This window comes from Leucoraja erinacea, chromosome 17, assembly GCF_028641065.1.
Source record: "Leucoraja erinacea ecotype New England chromosome 17, Leri_hhj_1, whole genome shotgun sequence".
NCBI classification, from domain to species: Eukaryota; Metazoa; Chordata; class Chondrichthyes; order Rajiformes; family Rajidae; genus Leucoraja; species Leucoraja erinaceus.
Window position 1 is genome coordinate 39986726 of NC_073393.1, and position 26461 is coordinate 40013186.

At 43.2% G+C, this 26461-nt stretch overlaps 1 protein-coding gene across 1 annotated transcript in view; it reads left to right on the forward strand.

The window, feature by feature from the left end:
- The window catches only part of cpne7 (copine VII), a 172050-nt gene extending 146430 nt beyond the window's left edge, over positions 1-25620 (forward strand). Inside the window, exons 15-18 of the mRNA XM_055649026.1 lie at positions 1002-1053; positions 5614-5747; positions 12036-12272; positions 24474-25620. Of these exons, the coding sequence (XP_055505001.1) occupies positions 1002-1053; positions 5614-5747; positions 12036-12272; positions 24474-24611 (561 nt within the window). The 3' untranslated portion in view covers positions 24612-25620. The remainder of the gene's footprint in view (positions 1-1001; positions 1054-5613; positions 5748-12035; positions 12273-24473) is intronic.
- Positions 25621-26461: the final 841 nt, after the last annotated feature.

The window sequence follows — 26461 nt, forward strand, 5'->3', positions numbered from 1 at the left end:
TCCAACCCCTTAAGAATTTTGTAAGTTTCTATAAGATCCCCTCTCAATCTCCTAAATTCTAGAGAGTATAAACCAAGTCTATCCAGTCTTTCTTCATAAGACAGTCCTGACATCCCAGGAATCAGTCTGGTGAACCTTCTCTGCACTCCCTCTATGGCAATAATGTCCTTCCTCAGATTTGGAGACCAAAACTGTACGCAATACTCCAGGTGTGGTCTCACCAAGACCCTGTCCAACTGCAGTAGAACCTCCCTGCTCCTATACTCAAATCCTTTTGCTATGAAAGCTAACATACCATTCGCTTTCTTCACTGCCTGCTGCACCTGCATGCCTACTTTCAATGACTGGTGTACCATGACACCCAGGTCTCGCTGCATCTCCCCTTTTCCTAGTCGGCCACCATTTAGATAATAGTCTGTTTTCCTGTTTTTGCCACCAAATGGATAACCTCACATTCACAGAAGAGCTAGTTGAGGCAGGGACTATCGCAACATTTAAGAAAAAGTTAGACAGGTACATGGATAGGACAGATTTGGAGGGATATGGACCAAACACAAGCAGGTGGGACTAGTATAGCTGGGACATGTTGGCCGGTGTGGGCAAGTTGGGCCGAAGGGCCTGTTTCCACACTGTATCACTCTATGACTCTCTTGTTTATTGGCACTTTGGGACTGTACACTGCAACTGGAGGTCATTATTTTTCCTTCGTATTACTTGGCTGTCACAACAATATTAAAAGATATTATTTGTAAACTATCACTTTGGACTCAGGATGCTGCCAGTACAGTAAATGTGATTTTCATTGCTGGGAACATCAAGGGAATGATTCGCTCATGAGTCAATGGCAACAATTGAGCCTTTGTGTGAATCAACAACACGTTCTCCTTTCCAGCGCGGAATAAATCTTTCATTAGTAACAAAAAAGGAATGCAATCTCTTTGTGAGAATAATCGGGAGCATTAATATTTTAGTTTATTTTCCTATACTATTTTCTTTTGCAGGTCTCACACAATTTTGCCATTAATTTCAATTCTGAAGATGAGGAATGTGAAGGTAAGCTGCATCCTATTTCTATCGCCTGAGGGCATGGTACTGCTGTCAACTTTATTTCACCATCATGTCATCTATTCTGCACTGCGACACTGTATTCTGGAGGATCAGATTGTAACGTTTCGGGAGTAGTTCCCACCGACAAGCCCCTCTCATAGCACCTCGGACTGTGGAAGATAGATTCAATACATAATGTCATAGAAACATGGAAAATAGGTGCAGGAGTAGGCCATTCAGCCCTTCGAGCCAGCACCGCCATTTAATATGATCATGGCTGATCATATTAAAATCAGTACCCCGTTCCTGCTTTCTCCCCATATCCATTGATTCTGTTCGCCCTAAGAGCTCTATCTAACTCTCTCTTGAATACATCATATCTAACTCTCCCTTGAATACATCAAGATTGTCAGGCCAAATCTTAAAGTGCCTCGTTGATCGATGAATCTTGTAATCTGAGGAAGCCATTTCTTTGTTAAATGGTGAATCTGATCTCAAAGTATTCGGTATTTTCCATCAAATGATTCTACCAAAGCCGGGAGCCTACATTACCCAGTTTAAAACCAAAGCAGAGATTTCTGTGTGCAGATTCAATCTAGAATTGCCATTCTCTGATTAATGTAACCATACAGTTAGAGCCTAATGTGGACAAGGTATACATTAGCTAAATTATCAGTAGCAGGCATCTTCAATGTTAAACAGCAGAGCTCATTGAAAGATACACATCCTCTCTTCCACTGCTGAACAGTAATTTCCCCTGATGCCCATTGTAACCACATTAGTTGTCACTTAGAAAGTTACTAAACTAGAATTGACTTAAAAAATGTGACTTTACAGGCAGCTGAAGCCAATTAAGAGATTACTGTCAGTTTACATGAACCTTGTTTTAAGTAATTTCCTCGTTAAAAGCATTTCATTGACATGATTCATCCAACTGCATGCACAGCCCCAAACATATGGACATCCGTGCCTCATCAAAATTGGCACATAGTCAATAATAAAAAAATAATTTCGTGATCCAATCAGAAATATTAATTACATATTATTCAAAATCAAGCTTTCACTGAAATCTAAACAAGTTGAGTGTGTGTGTTTTGCTACCTTTTTGTCCACATCACTGAAATGTATTGCAGATGCAAACCCCTGTCCTTGGCATTCACCTCTGTTAACCCTAAACATCTCCCTAATGTGGATAGTGGTGGTCACACACGTGCATGCTCACACACTTAACGCAACTACGTAAAAATATACACACGCACAAGGAACTGCAGGTGCTGGCTTACAATAAAAGGCACAAAGTACTGGAGTAACTCAGCAGGACAGGCAGCATCTCTGGACAACATGGAGTGTTGATGGTTTGGGTCGAGGAAGTGTACATCCCTTGTTAATCCACACGAGCTCCCTGCCTTATTTTCAATGGGCACTACATCCTTTCCCTACCTCCTTCATCGTCACTTTACTTCTGTGATCAAGATAAGAGATCAAGTAGCAATAGTTGCTCTTCCCAGCAGGCATCAGAACCCCAGCATCCAACACTGCCCCTTTCTTCATAATGTCTGCATCAGTTTCCTGTGGTGATTTTATTCATCAACAACAAACTCAATCATTTCTAACATGTTTTCATACGTGATATGAGCAGAATTAGATCATTCGGCTCATCAAGTCTTCTCCGCCATTCAACCATGGCTGATCTATCTCTCCCTCCTAACCCCATTCTCCTGCCTTCTCCCCATAACCCCTAATGCCCGTACTAATCAAGAATCTATCTATCTCTGCCTTGAAAATGTCCATTGACTGGCCTCCACGGCCTTCTGTGGCAATTAATTCTATAGATTCACCCCCCTACGTCTAAAGAAAGGAACAGCTGCAGGCACAGCAGGCAGTGAAGAAAGCAAATGACATGTTGGCCTTCATAACAAGAGGAGTTGAGTATAGGAGCAAAGAGGTCCATCTGTAGTTGTACAGGGCCCTAGTGAGACCACACCTGGAATATTGTGTGCAGTTTTGGTCCCCAAATTTGAGGAAGGACATTCTTGCTATTGAGCGAGCGCAGGTTCACAAGGTTAATTCCTGGGATATCGGGACAATCATATATTGATAGAACGGAGCGGCTGGACTTGTATGCTATGGAATTTAGAAGGATGAGAGGGTATCTTATTGAAACATGTAAGATTATTAAAGGTTTGGACATGCTCGAGGCAGGAAACATGTTGCCGATGTTGGGGGAGTCCAGAACCAGGGGCCACAGTTTAAGAATAAGGGGTAAACCATTTGGAACGGAGATGAGGAAATACTTTTTCACCCAGAGAGTTGTGAGTCTGTGGAATTCTCTGCTTCAGAAGGCAGTGGAGGGCGATTCTCTGGATGCTTTCAAGAGAGTTAGATAGAGCTCTTAAAGATAGAGGAGTCAAGGGATATGGGGAGAAGGCAGGAACGGGGTAGAGATTGTGGATGATCATCCATGATCACATTGAATGTCGGTGCTGGCTCGGAGGGCCGAATGGCCTATTCCTGCGCCTATTGTCTATTGTCTAAAGAAATCACTCATCTCCTTCCTAAAGGAACGTCCCGTTTGCTGACCCTTCCATCATCTGTGCATTGTCAATTGATTTTCCATCATCCAGGCTTGGCTATGCTACTGTGTCGTCCAACTAAACGTAAGGAAAAACAGAGCTAATGCCTTGAGTCCCAATATACATTGTGTACCTACGTCCCACACCATCTGTTTCCCACACCACCCACACACAGAGTATGTGAAGCAGATAACTTCAGTCTTCTACTCCACTCCAGGCTAAGATTTCATGATCTTACGTTTCCCACCACCAGTTGCCAAGGTTTCCTACCCCTGCCTCACCATGGCCTCCATGTCAAGCCGTAAAACCCGTTTGCTGAATTCCTTTGTCAATAGGTCTGTTATTTCTCAGGACATTCAAGTGATTTCTAAAACGACACCTAGCGTGCTATAAATACAATTTATTTCAGCAACCAATAAAAACTATCTGTTCAAAGATGTTGCAACAGCACAAATGATATGGGGTAAAGAATTCTGATAATTCAGCACCCCCAGGACTTTGGTTTAAGAGAAGAGTGGAAAATGAACTCTCTAGGAAGGAACTGTAGATGCCGGCTTAAGGGCCTGTCCCACTTTCCCGAGTTATTCACGAATTCTCTCGAGTTTTCAAACTCGCAGAATATTCGTAACGAGTCCGTAGGAGTCCGTGGATATATCGTAGCGGCTCGTTATGCCAGCCATTGTAACGGGTATAGCTTGGACCCAATAGCAGCACAGAATCAGGCAGGTATAATTGGTAATGAACCTTATAACGAGACTGTAACACAGAGTAATAACACAGGAATGGGTACACCGTACTCACACAGAGGCTCAGGATTGAGCGAGGGTTCCAAAGAGGGGCAAGCAGGAGACGTAGTCGGGGTAGCGGAAGATCCGGTAACCAGGAGATCCAAAACACCATGCAAACAAACCAGCGAGGGACAGACGAAAGGAGAGTCGAAGTCAGGCAGGTAGTCGAGGAGCCGTTGCAGGGATACACCAAACAGCCCAGGCAGACAGAAACCAGGAGGTTGGGAACAGAAGGCTGAGGTGCTATCCGGGAAGACGACAGGACGGAATGGTCAGGGGCAGGCAGGTTCGAATCCGTGCAGCCAGTCGGGAAATCGCTGGAGAGTCTTGCATGAATGCTGAGAACAATCTGGCACTGTGTGAACGGTGAGGAGAGTCTATATACCGGGTTAGTAGGTGATCAGAGGCAACTGAGTGCAACAGGTGAGGATAGTTAGGCTGATGAGAGGGGAGTGGCAGGCAGGCGGGTGAGGAGAAGGAGGGACCGGTGGAAAAGTACTGGGAGGTGAAGTGGATGAGAATGAGGAGAGGGCAGACTGTGACAGCCATAGGTAATCGGGGCTACTTTTTTTACTCGTGGACATTTTCCATCATGCTGAAAAAACGTCCCGACTTACCTGATGCCCCGAGTACCTACAGCTGGCATAACAAACCGCTACGATATATCCACGGACTCCTACGGACACGTTACGAACATTCTGCGAGTTTGAAAACTCAGGAGAATTCGGGAATAACTCGGGAAAGTGGGACAGGCCCTTTACACGGAAGACAGACACAAAATGCTGGAGTCCTTCAGACTGAAGAAGGGTCTCGACCAGAAACGCCACCCTTTCCGTCTCTCCAGAGATGCTGCCTGTCCCGCTGAGTTACTCCAGCATTATGTGTCTGGCTTGAGTGTGTCTAGCACAGAGAACAGAACCCAATTATCCAAACACCTAACCATTCACCGGTACACAAACAAGGGGAGACCAGTTATCAGAGTTCTATTCTATTACCCGATTCAATACTTCTCGATTGCCCAGCACTTAACAATGAAGGACCAGCTGTGCAGGGACAGCAGGTATAATTTTATTGGAGACCAGTATCTACAATTCCTTGCTTCTAAATTTAACGTAATTTGTTAACGTAATAGCTTTATGAAGATTGCTTTCTTTTAATGAATTCACATGAAAGCAGTTGCTAACTTAACCCTGTCTTTATTTAAGGAATACAAGGAGTAGTTGAGTCCTATCAGAGCTGTCTACCTAAAATCCAACTTTATGGGCCAACGAACGTGTCTCCCATCATAGGCAAGGTGGCGAAAGTGGCTGCTGAGGAGGAGAAGACAAAGGAGGCTTCCGTATGTAGAATCTTATACAATACTCTTTATCATCTTCAATACATTTTGAAGAGCCACTGAGTCTGGCCTGTTCTATCACAGAAAGTCACAATTGATGGAGTCAAAGGCCTTGGTAAAATCAATAAAGAACATGTTCAGGTTTGCATTTGATCTTGGTAACTTTTCCTGGATTTGACAGGCAGTGGATGTCATCTTGATTGTCCTATAGAACAGTCTAAAACTTTCATTAGATTCTAGCAGGACTTTCCCAGTGGGAGTTTAATAGGATGAGCATGTCAATGTTTCAATGCTTTTCACATTGCAATTTGGCTCCAAACATTGATCACAGAACAGTACAGTACAGGTAGACAAAAGTGCTGGAGAAACTCAGCGAGTGAGGCAGTATCTATGGAGCGAAGGAAATAGGCAACGTTTCAACCCGAAACGTTGCCTATTTCCTTCGCTCCATAGATGCTGCCTCACCTGCTGAGTTTCTCCAGCATTTTTGTCTACCTTCGATTTTCCAGCATCTGCAGTTCCTTCTTGAACAGTACAGTACAGGAACAGCCCATTCAACTCACAATGTCTGTGCCGAACATGCTTAAAGGCCAACTTTTACCTTATTTGCAAAATCCATATACCTTCATTCCCTGCACATCCATGTGCCTATCAAAAAGTCTCCTAAATGCCGCTATCATATCTGCTTTTACCACCACCATCATCACCAGCGAGTTTTAGGTACTCAACCTTCTGTGCAAAAAAAAAATTGCCTGCACAATTCCTTTAAACTTTGGCCTTCAAACCTTAAAGCGATGGCCTTTAGTATTTGATATTTCCAGCCGGGGAAACAGGTTCTGACCATCTACCCTATCTGTGCCTCTCATAATTTTATATACTTCCATTAGGTCTCCCCTCAACCTCCAGCGTTCCAGAGAAAAAAATCCAAGTCTGCCCAACCTCTCCTTGCAGCTACTACTCTCTCATCCAGGCATAATTTTGGTAAATCTCTGCACTCTTTCCAAAACTTCCCTACCATTTCTGTAATGGGGGTGACCAGATCTACCTGCAATACTCCAAATGCATCCTAAACCAAAGTCCTATAAACCTGTACCATGACTTCCTGACTCTTATGCTCAATTCTCCGTCCGCTGAAAAGTCAAGCATATCATGTGCCTTCTTTACCACTCTATCCATGTGCATTTCCACTTTTAGGGAGTTATGGACCCCAAGATCTCTCTGTACACAAGCACGATTAAGCCGTCTTGCCGCTTGCTTGGATTAAACACCATCTGCCATTTCTCCACCTATTCCTGTTGCTGATCTGTATCCCACTGTACACTTTGACAGCCTTCCTCGCAGTACGCAACTCCAGCAATCTTGGTGTCATTCGCACACTTACGAACAAATCCGCCTACGTTTACATCTAAATCATTTATAAACAACAGAAGTCCCAGATTCTTGCAGAGTTCCACTGGTCACGGCCCTCCAGCTTGAATATTGTCCTTCCACCACAACCCCCTGTCTTCTATCAGTAAAACAAGTCACTCTTAAGCCTGTGCATCTTAATCTTCTAAATCAACCCACCATTGGGGAATTTTATCAAATGCTTTACTAAAGTTCATATAGACAGCATCCAATGGCCTACCCTCATTGATTTCCTTCGTTACCTCTTTGAAAAACTCTAGCAAGTTAGTAAGACATGATCTGAGCAATACAAAGCTATGCTGAGAATCTCCAATTAACCCATTCTCTTCCAAATGAGAGTAATCGGCCTGTCCCACTTAGGCAATGTTTTTAGGCAACTACAAGCGAATAGTTTGTCGTCACATGTTCGCCGGTGGTCACCATAGTCACGCAAAATGTCATTGCGTCTTTCTGGTCACTGCAAAATTTTCAACGTTGAAAATCTTTTGGCGACAGTGGGTTTGACACCTATGAGCGTAGTTTGACTTCTCCTGACGTAGCTGCTGTCGTAGGTTGTCGCCGGTTGTCCAGCAGCCTGCTACGACTATGACAGTCGCCAGCAGTTGTCTAAAAAAATGGCAAAGTGGGACAGGCCCACACATCCTATCCTGAAGATTCTTCTCCATTAGCTTAACTATCACTAATGTGAGACTCACCAGTCTACAATTCCCTGGATTGTCTCTCCTTCCTTAAACAAAGGATCGGAACATCCAATCGCCCGCTCGAGCTCCTTCCTCGTTTCTTTATATTTCTCACAAGCCAGTCTGATTTCATCCTCTTAAACCTTGCACGTGTATCCCTTTTCTTTTGGACCAAATTTACCACCTCTTTGCTCATCCAAGAGTCTCTTACTCTGCCACCCTTATCCCTCCTCTTTACTGGAACATGTTGGTCCTGATCTGATTGACTGGCCTTTAAATGACACCCACATGTGTGAAATGTCATTTTTGAAGGGTATTGGCATGTTTTAAGTCTTCTCAAATCTTCTCATTAAACCAGTGTTGATGCAAGAGCTGATGAAGTTTATGTGCCGGTTCTGAATCCCCACTTTGTAGACTCCAGCTGGTGTGCCATCTGGTCCCGCAGTCTTGCTATAATGTCACCTCTTGCTACTTTGAGGACTAAGGTGGGGGTCAGCGAGAGATACTCCATCAGAGTGTGTTGTGGAATGGATTCTGTAGCGACATCTGTTACAATTGACTCATAGTTCAGGGGTGTCGCAAAATGCTCTTTGCACCAGGCTTTGATTTTGTTTCGCGAGTATTGACTCATCTTTGGTTCAGCTTTGGAACAAGGAATCTTGGTCCAGAAATGGTCCTGGAAGGAGCTCCTCAAGTCATGGTGATCGGCATAAAGCTCACTCCTCAAGGACTTCACTTGCCACCACATGTTTGCGATGACATTTGTGTTAAGCTTTGAGTTGTTGGCATGACTTATCTTTTTCTGCTGGCAGGAGATTTTGTTTTGCCATATGTGGTAGCTGAGCAGTTTCTGATTGATGGTGGCATCCGCAATAACCCAGACCAATCCTGGTGATGGTACATTACATTGCCAACGGGTTTAGCAGATGATGGTCTTTAAATCCATCCAGAAATGTTCATTGTCTTCAACTCAAAGCACAGCAGTCATGGAGCACTGCTGAAGGCTCCCATGAATTGTTGTCATAAGTTCATGTGATAGGAGCAGAATTAGATCATTTGTCCCATCAAGTCTACTCCACCATTCAATCATGTCTGATCTATCTCTCCCTCCTTGTATTGTATTGTATTGTATTCAAATTTATTGTCATTGTCTCAATTTGAGACAACGAAATGAATTTCCCTTACAGGCAGTATCATTAAAAAAAAATCACAAAAAAATAAATAGATAATAAATAAATAATAAAACATATTAAAAATAAAATTGAAATTGAATTAAAAAAAAAGCACAAACACAGAAAGTCCACCTAAGGAAGTCCTTAGGATTAGGAAGTCCTCCTAACCCCATTCTCCTGCATTCTCCCAATAGCCTCTGACGCCCATACTAATCAAGAATCTACCCAAAAAAAATCCACCGACTTTGGCTCCATGGTCTTCTGTAACAAAGAATTCCATAGACTTCCGTAACTACACTTTGACCGAAGAAATTCCTCCTCATCGCCTTCCTAAAAGATCGTCCTTTAATTCTCAGGCTATGACCTCTGGTCTTAGATTCTCTCACTAGTGGGAACATCCTCCCCACATTACTCTATCCAAGCCTTTCATTATTCTGTAAGTTTCAATGAGGTCCCCCTCATCCTTCAAAACTCCAGCGAGCACAGGGCCAGTGGCGTCAAACGCTCATCATATGTTAATCTACTCATTCCTGGGATCATTCTTGTAAACTATCAGATCAATGTGCTGGAGGTTGGGTTTCCAGTGGAGGACGGTGTCAGGGACCATGATGGATTTAATGGCCAAGCAATCTTGGGGCAGCAGACGATCTGCCTCTGTTCCTGCAAGTTAAAGAAATAAATCTCCTCTAAACCCTCTCCAGAGCCAGCACATCCTTTGTGAGATATGGGGCCCAAAATTGCTCACAATATTTCCAAATGCGACCTTACCAGTGCCTTATAGAGCCGCAACATTATATCCTTGTTTTTGTATTCTAGCCCTCTTGAAATAAATGCTTGCATTGCGTTTGCTAGCTGTTGTTTTTAACAGATTTTGTGTTGAATTTCCATTGCCATGATCTTGCCAATGTATGGTATGTTGAGTGATCAGGAAACATGATGAATTTAATAACATGACAATCTGCAGAACAGTCACTGGTTTAATGCATGGTCCTCATGGTACAAGCATCCTTATGATTTTAAACTCTTATGACAAGGTAGTCAAAGAGTGCCATGCTCCCTGCAAAGTTGTCTCTAAATCATTTAAAATGTAATACTTTATGTTGTAAATTTAACTCATTTTGCCCAAAAACGCTCTTGTTGATGCCAACACACTTACATGGTAGTAGTATGGTAATAATCTTGCCATTTTGGACTCAAAAGGGCTGTCCAGTCTTGAACGTGCATCCTTGTATCAGGCCATTTAATTTACAGCATCTATGAGCAGATTTATCCCTTGCGATCTACTGTTACGGCCAGTCTGAACTTAAAACTGTTGTACCAATGCAGCAACTACACCTTGTAGATAAGCAAGAAATCTAAGAGTTCCGTGTCAAGGAAAGTCCAAGCTGACTGGAGATCTGTAACCTGCATCGGCCTTTGTCTGAGACTCATGATAAGTCCTCACAGCTAATGTAGTGGTTGGGGGAGGGGGACACACTGGTGGCTTCACCCCATCAGGTAGCTTCCTACAACCATTGGCTCCATCACCCCACTTCCCCCACTCCCATTGCATGACAAGGATGTGAGGTTGGACGTGAATTTACAGGCAGATAGTAAGGTCATCCAGGCCGATTTTTGACAGATCAATATTTTTGCCAGTTGATTGGGTATTCATTATTGGTCTGGGCATAAGCACAGTGCCTCTTCTTTTGTGATAGGGGCTCATTACCTGTTGCATTGTACTGAGATGGTGGGCGGGGTTACGTTTAACATCTGAAGGACACAGTGCAGCAGTATTCTAGTGTAAACTCAGTCTAGATTAAAGGGCCGGTCCCACTTGGGCGTTATTTGCGCATCATTTATGCGACATAATTTACGCGTCATGATGCATGACGCGCATTATGAGCGCATGGCGCGTGTTGAGACGTGGTGGCATAGGCAGTGACGCACGGTAGCGCGCGGCGCCCCAGGATTTTGGGATTCTCAAAATCCTCGCACGCCACCTGCGTGACGTGCAAATGACGCCCAAGTGGGACAGGCCCTTAAATACTCAGGTGCTTGTAGCAGGGACTGCATCTAAAAGGCAAAGCTAACATCTTGCAAACAACAACCTAGACAGAATGGGTTATCTAAGGTGCTTTGATGCAGCGATTACCCCATTGTAAGCTGAAACCATCATTAGTCTCTGTCACTGAACCCTTCATTAGTTTCTGAAACATTAAATAGAGTCCAATTAATTTAACACTGCCAAACTCCTGCTGTAAAACAAGGAAAGCAATATAAAAGCAAAAGATTGGGAGACTGGAAGTCTGGAATAAAAAGTCAGCCAGGTCTGGGGAAAAAGACACAGAAAGATTTCAGGCTGAAAACGTTTCATTAAAACGGTTCAAAAAGTGGCGATTAATGAGTAATTAGATGCAGATAAAAGTGGAAGTGTGGAGAGAATTCGGGGAAGGTCTATGATAGGGTTGGAGGCAGATTAAATGGCAAAACATTTCTCAAATAATTTTTCGTTTCAGTTTTGATGAAAGGTCATTGAACTTTAGTTCTTTCTCCGACACCCTTAAAAAAGTAATTTTTGTGTTTTTAACACTTTATCTAAGGGCATAACTATCCTAACTATCTTAATGTGTAGGAAAAACTGCAGATGCTGGATTAAACCAAAGATAGATACATAAAGCTGAAGTAACTCAGCGGGTCAGACAGCATCTCTGGAGAGAAGGAATAGGTGACGTTTCGCGTCGAGACCCTTCTTCAGACAGAGTCAGGGGAAAGGGAAATAAGAGACATAGACAGTGATGTAGAGAGATGTAGCACAAATGAATGAAAGATATGCAAAAAAGTAACAATGATAAAGGAAACAGGCCATTTTTAACTGTGGCGGAGGTGGGAATGAGTACAGATAATGAGACTCAACAAGCCGACTTTGAAGCCGGTACGAATTGGGTGGGAGAGGGATGGAAAGAGAGGGAAAGCAAGGGATACTTGAAGTTAGAGAAATCAATATTCATACTATTATTCATATTCATACTATCTTAATTTTGTCTTTACAGCAATACTACATCCTACTGATCCTGACAGATGGAGTTGTCACTGATATGGCGGATACAAGGGAGGCAATAGTCCGAGCATCACACCTTCCAATGTCCATCATCATTGTTGGTGTGGGCAACGCAGATTTTACAGATATGGAGATACTGGATGGTGACGATGGGGTTTTACGATCACCAAAGGGTGAACCTGTGCTAAGAGACATTGTACAGTTTGTCCCCTTCCGTGAATTTAAAAATGTAAGAACCAAATCATTTTTTGAATGATTAGTCCTTTTACATGAGATTAACATAAGATCATGTGATAGGAGCAGAATTAGGCCATTTGGTCCATCAGGTCTACTCCGATGTTCAATCAATCGCCTTCTCCCCATAACCTCTGATCTCCGTACTAATCAAGAATCTATCTATCTCTGCCTTAAATATACACCCTGACCTCCATAGCCTTTTGTGGCAAAGAATTCCACAGATTTACCTCCCCCTGACTCAAGAAATTCCTCCACATCTCCTTTAAAGAGCATCCTTTAATTCTGAGGCTATGACCTCTAGTCGTAGACTCTCCCACTAGTGGAAACATCCTCTCCACATCCACTGTATCCAAGCCTCTTACTATTCTGTATGTTTCAATGAGGTTCCCCCTCATCCTTCTAAACGCTAGTGAGTACAGGCCCAGTGGCGACAAACGCTCATCGTAGGTTAACCTACTCATTCCTAGGATCATTCTTGTAAACCTCCTCTGGACCCTCTCCAGAACCAGCACATCCTTCCTCAGAAATGGGGCCCAAAATTATCTTCTATTTGATTGATTCTCAATGCCAGAGTTGAAAATTATTTTAAAAAGGATCGCACAAATTCAGAATAAGAATAAGAAGGTGAAGAACCAGTTACAGTTTACAAATTCTGTTTGTAATACAATTAGGTACTTTGCTTTGGTTGTATATTCTTAGTATCATACACCTCTACTGTATATAGCGTACATGTGTGGGCATAAGTAGGCATGTGATGTTGCATGGGGTTGTATTTTCAGATGAGACCTACTCAGACGTTATTTTAAATCTCCATCCACTGTGCTGCTCAATAGTCTGCCGTGTCCAGATCCTATGTAGGTGCCCACTTTACGCTTTCATTGATTGTCCTCAACCCTCATGCTCCCCTTACTTTCAGCATCCTCGGGTATTCAACACCCACACTCATCTCCCGGGTGCCTGCCCAATACTTTCCACGACCCTACATCCATGCCACTCCGTCACATGCAACCATTTCCTCAATTGTACAGCTCCACATCTAATATCCTGATCTCATTTCTGACCACACTCACTGTTCCAATTGGGCCTATTCTGTGGCTGAGAGGCTTCACATCACACTGGTTTGAACCCACTGTGCAACATTTGTTTAAGCTAATTTTTAGTCACATCACAGTTTCTACTACATTCGCAAGTCAGTTCTTATTAGGAATTTGTATTCCATTCAGCTACAGTAGTTTATTTTTCCTCTTCGCAAGAGCCTCCCTTCTAATTAGAAGTAAAACCTCCCAATTTTCCAAGTATTTTGCGATTCTAACTTTACACAAAACAACGCAATCCTATGCACTTTTATATTAAAAGGCAGTCTAAAATTTACAATGTGCCATGTTGTGAAAAGAACATTCGTATCAAAGTTCTTTGCTTTTCCAGCAATCATCAATGAACTTGTTTTAGTCAGGATAAGGTAATAGAATGAAGCTTGATCATTGGTTTTGATTTAGACAGGTGTGTTATGTTAGTGGAGCAAAGCTTGCAGATTTAGCACAATTCAATGCAAACTTTTGTTGCCTTTCATTTTTACTTAAGCTTAAAAGTTTATTTGTCCAGAGTTGAGAGCAGCATTTTGACTTCATTTCAGTTCACATTCTCAGCATTGAGGTAGGCTATACCTACTGGATGTGATGAAATGTCAGACAATGCTCTTTGCTTAATGTACTCTGTTTCATAATGTCTCAGTTTAATTTCTTCTGCTGTTTGGGTGATTACCCTGTTTTATTAAGTGATTGTCCTCCTTCCAATACTATCTGGTTGAGGATAAGCACACACAAGGACAAATGAACACATTACAGTAATTGTTTTAATCATAAAGTATTTGATTCGTAATTCGCACACAGCAGTTTTAACCAGGAAGAATTTAACAAATTCTCATCCATGAAGGCACATTTGAGAACAGTGAAGGGATTGAGTATTCTGTGTGGTGAGATGAGAAGGTTTTCTTACTCGAATGTTGCTTGGCATTCTTCCAGAAATTTTGGACCATCGACTATTTTAAATATTTATACACTCAGAATGGCTTTTGACACAATTCCAAGTTTACATTTTGTTCCAAAGCCAGCAGTTATTCTAGCATTTTCTTAAGCCTGACATTTTATCTCTAGAACTCCTAGCCTGGTAATTTACTTACTGGCAAATCTTGTTCCATAGCTTTCAATGTACAGCCTGGAGGTTAAGCAAGAACAATATAAGGCCATGCAAGCAGTTTAATGTTATTTAGGTTTCCTTAACATTTCTACTAAATACCAAGCCTAATTTATAATCAATATCCAATATCAGAAAGGGTGAAATCCTTCATAATGATGTTAATTTGATTATCTCGTGTTTTTTTCTGTTGTACATTTTTTTTGTAATAATTTTATTTATTAGAAGTAAAGTACATTACAATAATACAAGCCAACTATACCTTAATACATTTCTTGTACCACTTCATTTTTTAAGCTTTAAAAAGAGAAAAAAGTAAAGAAAGTGAGATAGAATCGTGAGTATGTGAAAAAGTGATCATGAAAAAAGACCCATTACGCGAAGAGTCAGAGAAAAAAGTTAAGAAATAGACCATAGAAAAGAAAAAAGAGAAAAAGAAACAAAAGCTATGTTAAGAAGACAGAGCTAGAAGGGATATACCAACTTCGTATTTTCCATCCCCCCCCTTACCAGGTCATAGAAACATAGAAATTAGGTGCAGGAGTAGGCCATTCGGCCCTTTGAGCCTGCACCGCCATTCAATATGATCATGGCTGACCATCCAACTCAGTATCCTGTACCTGCCTTCTCTCCATACCCTCTGATCCCCTTAGCCACAAGGGCCACATCTAACTCCCTCTTAAATATAGCCAATGAACTTGCCTCGACTACCCTCTGCGGCAGAGAGTTCCAGAGATTCACCACTCTCTGTGTGAAAAAAGTTCTTCTCATCTCGGTTTTAAAGGATTTCCCCCTTATCCTTAAGCTGTGACCCCTTGTCCTGGACTTCCCCAACATCGGGAGCAATCTTCCTGCATCTAGCCTGTCCAACCCCTTAAGAATTTTGTAAGTTTCTATAAGATCCCCTCTCAATCTCCTAAATTCTAGAGAGTATAAACCAAGTCTATCCAGTCTTTCTTCATAAGGCAGTCCTGACATCCCAGGAATCAGTCTGGTGAACCTTCTCTGCACTCCCTCTATGGCAATAATGTCCTTCCTCAGATTTGGAGACCAAAACTGTACGCAATATGCCAGGTGTGGTCTCACCAAGACCCTGTACAACTGCAGTAGAACCTCCCTGCTCCTATACTCAAATCCTTTTGCTATGAAAGCTAACATACCATTCGCTTTCTTCACTGCCTGCTGCATCTCCCCTTTTCCTAGTCGGCCACCTAGTCCTGAAACCATTTCTTTTCAGAGTACTGTTGCACCTCATTTTTACAGAAAACTAACAGCAATAATGAAGGAAGGAAATAAACAATTCCTCAAAATAAACGTTTTTAATATTGTACAAATAATTTTGCCAACAAATACTCAAAGAAATTACAACATACTCGTGGGGCTAAATTAATATTGGTTTTGAGATCCCATGCTCAGCAGTAGTCTAACTCAATTTTCCTTCACTAATCAAAACTGCAATTAGCTACCCCTGGATTACCAGTTAGCTGCATGTGACTCCTGGGTAATTATTGAAAAAAACTGCCTGAGGATTTCAAAAAGTAATATCTGGCATCTGAATTTTCCTTTTTGCCAATTTGGTTATTTTCAAATATATCTCGCATTTTTATTGTCAAAATAATTTACTTATCCCATCAGTTTATAATGTTACATGAGGTAATGCATACAGATTACAAGTTCTTTGAGTATAGAAGTTGGGGGGGGGGGGGGGGGGGTTATGTTACGGTTATATTAGATGTTGGTGAGGCCACATTTAGAGTATTACTAGACCAAGTGGGACCCGTTGGGTCCCGTCCCCCAAAGCAGGGGGGGGGGGGGGGGGGGGGGGGGGGGGGGGGGGGGGGGCGGCATCACAATGGAGGGCTGGTCCCCGAATGGAATATTATTCCATCACTCACCCATAGGTCCCACTAATCACCACTCCCTAGAGAGAGAGGGGGGGGGGGGGGGGTAGAGAGGGAGGAGGGGGGGGTAGAGAGGGGGGGCCGGCAGAGAGGGAGGGGGGGTAGAATGGGAGGGGAAGGGGGTAGAGAGGGACAGGGAGGGGGAGTAGAGAGGGAGGGGGGTAGAGAGGGGGAGGTGGAAGGGGGGAGAGAGGGAGGGGAGGGGGAGGGGTTTAGAGAGGGAGAGGGGCAGAGAGGGAGGGGGTAGAGACCCTACCCCATCTCCCTTCTCCTCATTTCCCTCACCCTCCTCCCCTCACTCTGCCCCTGGACCTACCCAGGTTGTAGAGCAGCGCCAGGGCCTGGATAACTTGAGAGCCCATTGTGATTGGTGCACTGTGAGAGGCAGCCAGCTTGAGAGGCCATTGTTACCGTTGGCAACGGTCATAGTGGCAGTTGGCAGCCAACTTGAGAGCGCATTGTGATTGGTGCACGGAGAGAGGCATTGTGACATCATCACTGGACGTTCTGTCAGAAAGCGGGTTTGTCTTTATTTGTAACTTTAAATCATGAATAACTTTGGAAATATAGGTCGGAATGCGACAGGAAGATGTTTATCGCTTCTACAGGGAAAATGTGAGTAGAATATGTGAAAATGGGAAGGCTGTGGCGTAGCGTTTGGAAGAAGATAGGAAAAGGCAGAGCAGAGTGACTCATTGCCGGCACATGCAAAGAGTTTTAGTAATATAATGTTCAGTTTTGGTCACCATGTTATAGGAAAGAAGTTGTCAAGCTTGGAAGGGGTCAGAGAAGATTTACCAGGATGTTGCCATGATTCAAGGGACTGAGCTATAGGGAGAGGTTAAGCAGGCTAGGGCTCTATTCCTTGGAGTGCAGGAGAATGAGAGGTGATCTTACAGAGATGTACAAAATCATGAGAAGAATAGATTGGGCAAACGCCCAGAGTCCTTTGCCCAGAGTAGGGGAATCAAGAACCAGAGGACATAGGTTTAAGGTGAGGGGGGAAAGATTTAATGGGAACCTGAGGGGTAACTTTTTTAAACAAAGGGGTGCATGGAACAAGCTGCCGGAAGAGGTAGTTGAGGCAGGTACTATTGCAATGTTTAAGAAACATTTAGAGGTTTAGAGGGATATGGGCCAAAAGCAGGCACGTGGAACTAGTGTAGATGGGGCATGTTGGGCCGAAGGGTCTGTTTCCACACTGTATCACTCTATGACTCAACAAAGATGCCAATGAAATGAACGAGACAAGCCTGGGAATGAGGGATTATGATTTTGTCCTTAGATGTAGGAAACTAAACCCATTCCCACCGGAAAATGTTTGCAAGTGCCTACTTCCCATGTTTTGAAAGTAATGGAGGGATTTAATAAGGTTGTCACAGAGTAGTAATTTATTCAGATTAAGAAAAGAGTTAAAAATATCAGGAGTGTATATCAAAGGAGAGTTGAAACATGAGACGTATTTCACTTTTTCATTGATGATGGGCCACAGTCTTGCTGATGATGTATTAAATCATTCATTAAGAAGTGGATGACCTGATTCTGTGTGGAATTGCTGTGGGAATTTGAGGAAAATAAAGTTGGCTTGAATGGCTGTGCGTTTAGTTTAGTTTAGTTTAGAGATACCGTGCAGAAATAGGCCTTCGGCCCACCAAGTCCACGCCGACCAGCGATCCCCGAACATTAACACTATCCTACACACATTGGGGACAATTTACATTTATACCAAGCCAATTAACCTACAAACCTTTACTTCTTTTGGAGTGTGGGAGGAAACCGAAGATCTCAGAGAAAACCCACGCAATCACGGGGAGAACGTACGAACTCCGTACAGACAGCACCCATAGTCGGGATCGAACCTGGTACTCCAGTACTGCTAGTGCTGTAAGGTGGCAAATCTACCGCTGCATCTCCTTTCGACCTGTATAGGTTAAACTGACAGCAAGACATGACTATTTTTGTTATATAACAGTTTTGGTCTCCACATTTCAGGAAAGACATTCTTGCTATTGAGGGAATGCAGCATAGGTTCACGAGGATGATTCCCGGGATGGCTGGACTGTCATATGTTGAAAGAATGGAGCAACTGGGCTTGTATACACTGGAATTTAGAAGTATGAGAGGGGATCTTATTGAAACATATAAGATTATTTAGTGATTGGAGGCAGGAAACATGAGGCACTAGAGGCAGGGAACATGTTCCCAATGTTGGGGGAGTCCAGAACCAGGGACCACAGTTTAAGAATAAGGGGTAGGCCATTTAGAACGGAGATGAGAAAAAACTTTTTCACCCAGAGAGTTGTGAATCTGTGGAATTCTCTGCCTCTGAAGGCAGTGGAGGGCGATTCTCTGGATGCTTTCAAGCGAGAGTTAGATAGAGCTATTAAAGATAGAGGAGTCAGGGGATATGGAGAGAAGGCAGGAACGGAGTATTGATTGTGGATGATCAGCCATGATCACAGTGAATGGCGGTCGGTGCTGGCTCGAGTGGCCGAATGGCCTACTCCACCTATTGTCTATTGTCTATTAAGGTGTCCTATTTTTGAGCTACTTTTTCTCTATGGCACTTGGATCTGTCTACATGGTATATCTGCTTTCAGTAAAGATGGTCTCCTGCCTACAATTGCAGATGGAGCACTCTGCTGTAGTTAATCTCTCTCGTAGTTCTGCGCACGCTCTCCATCCGCACGGATAGAACAAGGGTAGAGTTCCCCTGGTCCTTCCTTCACCCCACCAGCCTCCGTATCCAACATATCATTCTGACATTTATACCTCCTTCAACATCATCCCATCCTTTTGCACATTTCTTGGAGACATCTCACAACTTCTTGCTTTGCCCAACCTGACGCCTCCTCAGGTGCTTGCCCCTGCAAACTGCAGGAGATGTACCACCTGTCCATACACCTCCCCTCTTGCTTCCATCCAGTGACTGCAGCAGCCCTTTCAGGTGTGACACCTCTTCCAACCTTACCTTGTTATGCAGAGCTCCCAATATGGCCTGTTTTACAGAGGGTTGAGACCAAGCATAGACGAGGTGACCATTTTGGTAAATACTCGCTCTCTGTCTACTGAGGCCTGCTGGATTTGCCAGTTGCCCCCCATTTTAACTTGCCTTCCCATAACGACCTTTGTGTCCTTGGCCTCTTCCATTGCCAGCGTGAGTTCTCATGCAAACTGGGAGAATAACACCTCATGTTCCGCTTGGATATCTTACGACACAACAGTACGAACACGTAATTCTCTAAATTGAAATAATACACCCAGGCCCCCTCTCCCTTTACCCTATGCACATATTTCCCCCACTATCTCTCATCACCCCAGGCATACTATTCAGTTTTCTCCTCAATACACTCATCTTCCATCCCTAAGTCCCATATTTCCCTCTCATCCCCTTTCCTCCCCCTTGCCTTTACCCCCATACTCCTTCCTCTGGCTTTACATTTCACTCCTCCTCTTTCCTCATCTGACCTCCTTTTGTTTCCGTCTGAAGAAGGGTCTTGACCCGAAACGTCACCTATTCCTTTGCTCCATAGAGCTGCTGCTGCACCCGCTGAGTTTCTCCAGCATTTTTGTCTACCTTCGATTTTTCCAGCATCTGCAGTTCCTTCTCAAACATCCTTTTGCTTCCTTTTACTTGTGGCCTTTGTGACTTCCTCTAACGTTCTGCCAATCACCCCTCCCCCACCCTCACCTCTATCCAGCTGTCACTTGGCCTGCATTTGTCCCATTCCTACCCCTGTTCTACAGTGTTCTGAAGAAGAGTCCTGAAAATGTCCTTCTGTCCATTCCCTCCACAGATGCTGCTTGAACATCTGGAGGGGGAATGGACAGAAAAACATTTTCAGGACTTCTTCAGACTGATTGGAGTAAGAGAGATAATACTGTAAAATAGAGGTCCCCCAGCACTTTGTTTTTTGCTCAAGTTTACAATCTCTGCAGTCTCTTGTGCCTGGTATTTCCATCATCGATGTGCCATTCAGTCCGCCTTTTCCCACCTTAAATTAGAGATCAACTGAGAGATATTGCTGCTTGATTTTGACCATATATGTGTGAGATAATACCCCTCCTCGGTGCCTCTTCCTCCAGATGTGTGGCTGAGAGTATCGGCAAGTGGACGATGTGACCACTAACACACGTCCAGTTATCTCTATGAATCATAAAATGGAAATGGCATGGAAGAAGGCCTTTCAGTCTTTCTGTGTCATGTTGACTAGCAATGCAGCCAATGCCCTCCCCTCTTTACTCATGTCCCGACAATTATTTTTTCTGCTTCAGTATATCGCTGGTCCAAGCTGTACCACTCCATCACAACCCTGTTCCACCTTATCCAAGTGGCAGGGGCTGCCCTAGGCTTCTTCTGCACAGAGCATAGGTACAGGCCCTTTAGCCCATGGTGTCTGTGCTGAACATAATGTCACATTACACTGATTCTTATTTTAATCTCTGCTATAGTGGCCAGAAATTATCTACAGTGGCATCAATCACTTCCTGCATGGTTATCCCACTTTCACGACCTAATTCGCGACCTCTGATGACCTTAAACCACCTAAAAGAAAATCAAAGTCACGGACACCTCCGACCTCCTACGATCTTCCACGACTATGTCTATGAGCTTCTATGACTATGTTGAAGACCTCCCACAACTATGAAGAGGACCTCTTTCGATTATGTTGAAGACTGGCTTCGACCATGTACGTTTTACTGCTGTTTGCAGCAGCCCTTTTACTTCAACAGCCTTTTAAGAAAGGCAGAAGGGAAAGAACAAGGATGAAGAGAGAGAACAAGAAGAGGTCTCAATTGGTAAATGGAGATGATGTGATGGACTGTCCCAGTACACCAGATGACTGGAGGAGAGTGGCGATGGGCTTTGACAAAAGATGGAACTTTAAGCACACATGTGGGGCAGTGGATGGCAAGCATGCTATTCTTGTCCCTGACCCTGAACCCCTCATTTTTCTTTCCGTACAGGATGGAACCATTCCTCAAGGTCCCCCTCCTGCTGCCTGGTGAAGGTGTAGGGCATAACCTTCCTCCAGCCCTCCCTCACCACCACTGGGGCATCTGCCTTTGATGCTGTGTCAGACACAGGAGAAAAGGCTGCTTTGCTGCCTTCAAATGAGGCAGTGAAGGATGGGGTGGTGGTGGGGACATTTACAACCACCCTGGTCTCCTCCTCCAGGGGTCTCTCATGCAGGGCTACCTCCTCCTGCACTATCACCTCCTGTGGCATCATCTCCTCTTGGGTGGGCAACACCTGCCCTTCCCGTGCGCTGCTGCCTTTATGGTGCCATCTCTAAAACACAAGTCTCCTCTCCATAAAACTCTCCAGCTATGAATGAACATGCCTTGGAGTGACAGAGGTGACGTTCTGCTGTTTAAATTACCTTTTTTTTTCCTACTGACCTTTTTTTCACCCCGGAGCTATTACCTTCGACTGCCTCCGACTACCTGCGACTAACATCACGACCTCCACTATTAATTTTCAGTGACATTATTTGAAAACACATGAGGTTCCATGTGCATGTTGACTGCACCTTACACCATGTTATCACCCAACTCCTCTGTGGCAGCTGTGGCAGCTGATTTATCTGCATGAGCAGCATTTTACTCCAACTACTAGGGTGGCACACTGGTGCAGCGGTAGAGTAGCTGCCTTCCAGCACCAGAGACCCAGGTTCGATCCTGACTACAGGTGCTGTTGGTAATGGAGTTTGTACATTCTCTCCGTGACCTGCGTGGGATTTCTGCAGGATCTCTGGTTTCCTCCCACATACCAAAGACATACAGGTTTGTAGGGTAATAGGCTTGATATAATTGTAATTTGTCCCCAGTGTGTGTAGGGTAGTGTTAGTGTGCGGGGATCGCTGGTCGGTGCGGACTTGGTGGGCCGAAGGGCCTATTTCCGCACTGCATCTCTAAAACTGGGAAGACCAAAACTATTGCCTTCAGCCAATGACACTGACTCTGCCTCGGTCCCTGGCAGTTGTCTGAGAATTACATCCTCAGTTCACAGTCTCGGGTTTCTGCTTCTCCTGGAGATGAGATTCAAATTTCATGGTTTCTCCTTCACAAAACTATCTCTCCAGAATATTGTTCCTGGCCCCAGCCTCAGCATTTTAGCAGCAAAAATCCTCCACAAGATTGAAGTAAAGCAAGGTTTTATTGATCTGCTTCCCATCTTTTACCATTGTTGTCTCTGTACTGTACACTGACAATGACAATTAAAATTGAATCTGAATCTGAATCTGAATCTAAACGTTACTGATTATGTTAACATAATGGTTAGGATTCCGATTGTCTTCTGAGAAATAAGCTGAAATCCAAACCCTATTTCATTTTAATTTAAACAAATCTCTAATGGTAGGCAAGGATCATTAATAGTGATGAAATTACTATAGTGCTGTATATCATGCTCACTGATTTCTCACAGATTCACTGTGATCCATTTCTTCTCTCCGGAGATGCTGCCTGTGCCGCTAAGTGACAGGTGGCGCAATGGGCTAAGTGTTCGGCTGGCGACCGGAAGGTAGCCGGTTCGAACCCCGCTTGGAGTGCATACTGTCGTTGTGTCCTTGGGCAAGACACTTCACCCACCTTTGCCTGCGTGTGAATGTGTGTGAGTGATTGGTGGTGGTCGGAGGGGCCGTAGGCGCAGATTAGCAGCCACGCTTCCGTCAGTCTGCCCCAGGGCAGCTGTGGCTACAGACGTAGCTCACCACCACCGAGTGTGACTGAGGAGTGAATGAATAATGCGATGTAAAGCGCCTTGAGTATCTAGAAAGGCGCTATATAAATCCCATCCATTATTAAGTTACTCCAGCATTTTGTGTCTTTCTCAGGCACAGTAATTGCCTGTTATCATGACCTAGTGAGGAATCTTTGCTCCTCAGGGATACAAGTATTGGTCTCTCTTGATTGCCCTGTGGAATGGTCCAGTAATCCATTCAGTTCTCTAATACATGTAAATTACTGGACTCAAAAATAAAATGACCTGGATATTGTATCTATGTTGAAAGTACTGACATTTGCTGCCATTACTCCTTGCACGCGTGCTATTTATGATTCCCATGCGTGTGAGGCTTAACACAGGAACCTTAAAGCTGCTGTCAGTAATGCAAGCTGTCATCATGGGCTGTGCTGAGAATGAAACTAAAATCACAGACTGATGCCAACTTTAGCATTTTACAATTTGTCCTACTACAAAAAAAAATAATATATTTACTTTCATGAAATTTAAGCAAATTCATAGCACAATACCAAACCATGGCGCATAACAAAATATCAAACCAGTTACTGCCTCACAGCGCCAGAGACCCGGGTTCGATTTGCGTGTACATTCTCCCCGTGAATCGCGTGGGTTTTTTCTGGGTGCTCCGATTTCCGGCCACAATCCAAGCTGTACAGGTTTGTAGACCAATTGGCTTGGTAAAACTGTAAATAGTCCCTAGTGTGTGTAGGATAGTGCTAGTGTACCTGGTAATCGCTGGTCGGCGTGGACTTGGGCCAAAGGGCCTGTTTCCGCACTGTATCTCTCAACTAAAAAATCTAAGTATTAGCAAATCATATGGCCTGAGAAACACAAATCCTGCCTGCATTTTAATTTCTTTTCATGAATATGTCAAAGAACAAAGGATTTCAAAGTAAATGTCATTATTATATTAATATCTTAATATTATCAGCAGTTAAATAAATGAAAAGTACAAATGTGCATGTACGTATCTTTATTTAGAAACTTGTATAATGTTTAAAGGTTAATTAAAATTGAGAATTCTTTAACATGGTTGGCTACTGTCTGAAGAAGGGTCTCGACCCGAAACATCACCCATTCCTTCTCTCCAGAGATGCTGCCTGTCCCGCTGAGTTACTCTGGCTTTTTGTGTCTATCTTTGGCTGCTCAGCCAGTTTGATAATATCACACTTGCTGGATGTCAGGAATTCCCTATAAATGATCTCTTGTAGCGACTTCGAAAAGGTAAATTTCACAGCTGAGTTGTTGTAATTCTGTGTGGAACTGTCTTTAAGGTCGGGGCAAATGCTGTCGTTTCAGCACAATCTTTATTGTTCTCAGTTAATACTTTTATTTTATTGCTGTGTTTCAGGCATCTCCAGCAGCTTTGGCTAAGTGTGTCTTAGCAGAAGTCCCGAAACAAGTTGTGGAATATTACAGCTACAAGGCCATTCCTCCTAAATGTCTCAGTCTGGATTCCTCTGAGTCAGCATGCACAACGCCAGAATAAAGAGACTGCTCTTTGCTGATGGAGGTTTCTGAAGGGAGAATGAGATGACCCAGAGTAAAAAAAAATCTTCACATTATGTATCTGGTTTGCTGCAAACATATTAAGATAAAAGCAAAGCTATTTTCACAGCTTGAATAACCAAGTTCCGATGCCCATGCCACTGATCAACCACAGCAAAATATCTGGATGCTGAAAGATAATGTTTGGGGAATATTGGCCAATTCCCAAACATTGCACTTTTAGTGTTTTTATCCGAGTCAATGGGATATACATATAATTTGTTATCTGTACTGAATAGATGCAAAATGGCTGTAGAAACATCTTTCATGAATTATTTCATTTTTCTGCACTAGACCCTCCCAAGTCATTTAGCCCCACTGGAGAAAGCAGACCACATGGCATTTGCTGCACGGTTTCTACATTTGCGGCTTCATAAGCAATTTGAAGGTTTTGGGGTTAATTTGGTTGATTTTTGTGCAAATATTAATTCTGCAGAATTTTATAAGATTTCTTCTTGCCTCTACCTTGAAACAAAAACTGCATGCCAAAATTAATATAGCATGAAAGTAGAAGGAGAATCAAGGCATCATAAATAAAGGTCTTGACCCGAAACGTCACCCATTCCTTCTCTCCACAGATGCTACCTGTCCTGCTGAGTTACTCCAGCATTCTGTGTCCATCTTCGGTGTAAGCCAGCATCTGCAGTTCCTTCCTACATAAATAAAACACTACTCTTTTGGATCATAATGGCTAAAATGAAAAGAATAGCATGGCATACATTTAATCAATCAGTGAGTCAGAGTGTTTGTTTTACTAGCTGCAGTTACAAGAAGTGGTGGAGGTTGCATTTAATTCAAGAAAGTTCCTAATGTATGAATGATCACATCATAGTAAAGAATTGGTGGCATATGAAGGAATCAAACAAGGCAGCACAGTGGTGCAGCAAATAGAGCTCCTGGCTCACAGCGACAGAGACCTGGGATCCATCCCAGCCTTGGCGCTGTCTGTTTGGAGTTTGTACGTTCTCCCTGTGACCACGTTGGTTTCCTCCAGGTGCTCCGGTTTGCTTCTACATCCCAAAGGCATGTAGGGTTGGAGCTTATTTGGTCCCTTTTATTGTCCCTAGTCTATAGGGAATGGATGCGGAAATGGAATAACATAGAACAACTATGAATGGATATCGACGTGGACCCAGTGGGCCGAGGGTCCTATTTCCATGCTGTATCTTCATAAAAAAATAGAAGTGTTCTCCAGCAACTGACGTAATAATAGTAGGAACACAGATTTGGCTGGCTCCCTGTTAAGTATGGTGGTTGCTAGCAACGTCTACTGAAAAAGATAGGGATATTTTAAAGGGTTGACAAACATAAAAGGATTTTGGCTTCATGGAAAATTTCTTGGCAAACCAATTATTTGATCTGCAGAAAGAAAGAGAGAGAGATAGAAGTCAGAAATAAAACAAGTATTTCTTTTATACCGTCAATGATGTTTTGATATTTCATAATACAAATTTCCCCATAGCATTTTATTATCAATTCAGTTCAGTTTAGTTTATTTCCTGAGAGAATTATTTAAAAAACGATTTGATGCAAGATTAACATGGCACACTCAAAATGATCACAATCAAAGCGAGGTACAGTGAAAAGCTTTTGTTGCGTGCCATCCAGCCACCGGAAAGACAATACATAATTAATCATCAATAAATGTTTGAGCCAGTAAAGTGCTTCTTTAAAAAGGCAAAATCATTGCAGCATTCTCAACTTAAAGCTGTGAGATATCAAGAAGTTAAACCCTACTTAGAGCTTCTCAAGGATGGAAGTAAAAATGGAGTGTTGAGTTTAACTACTGCG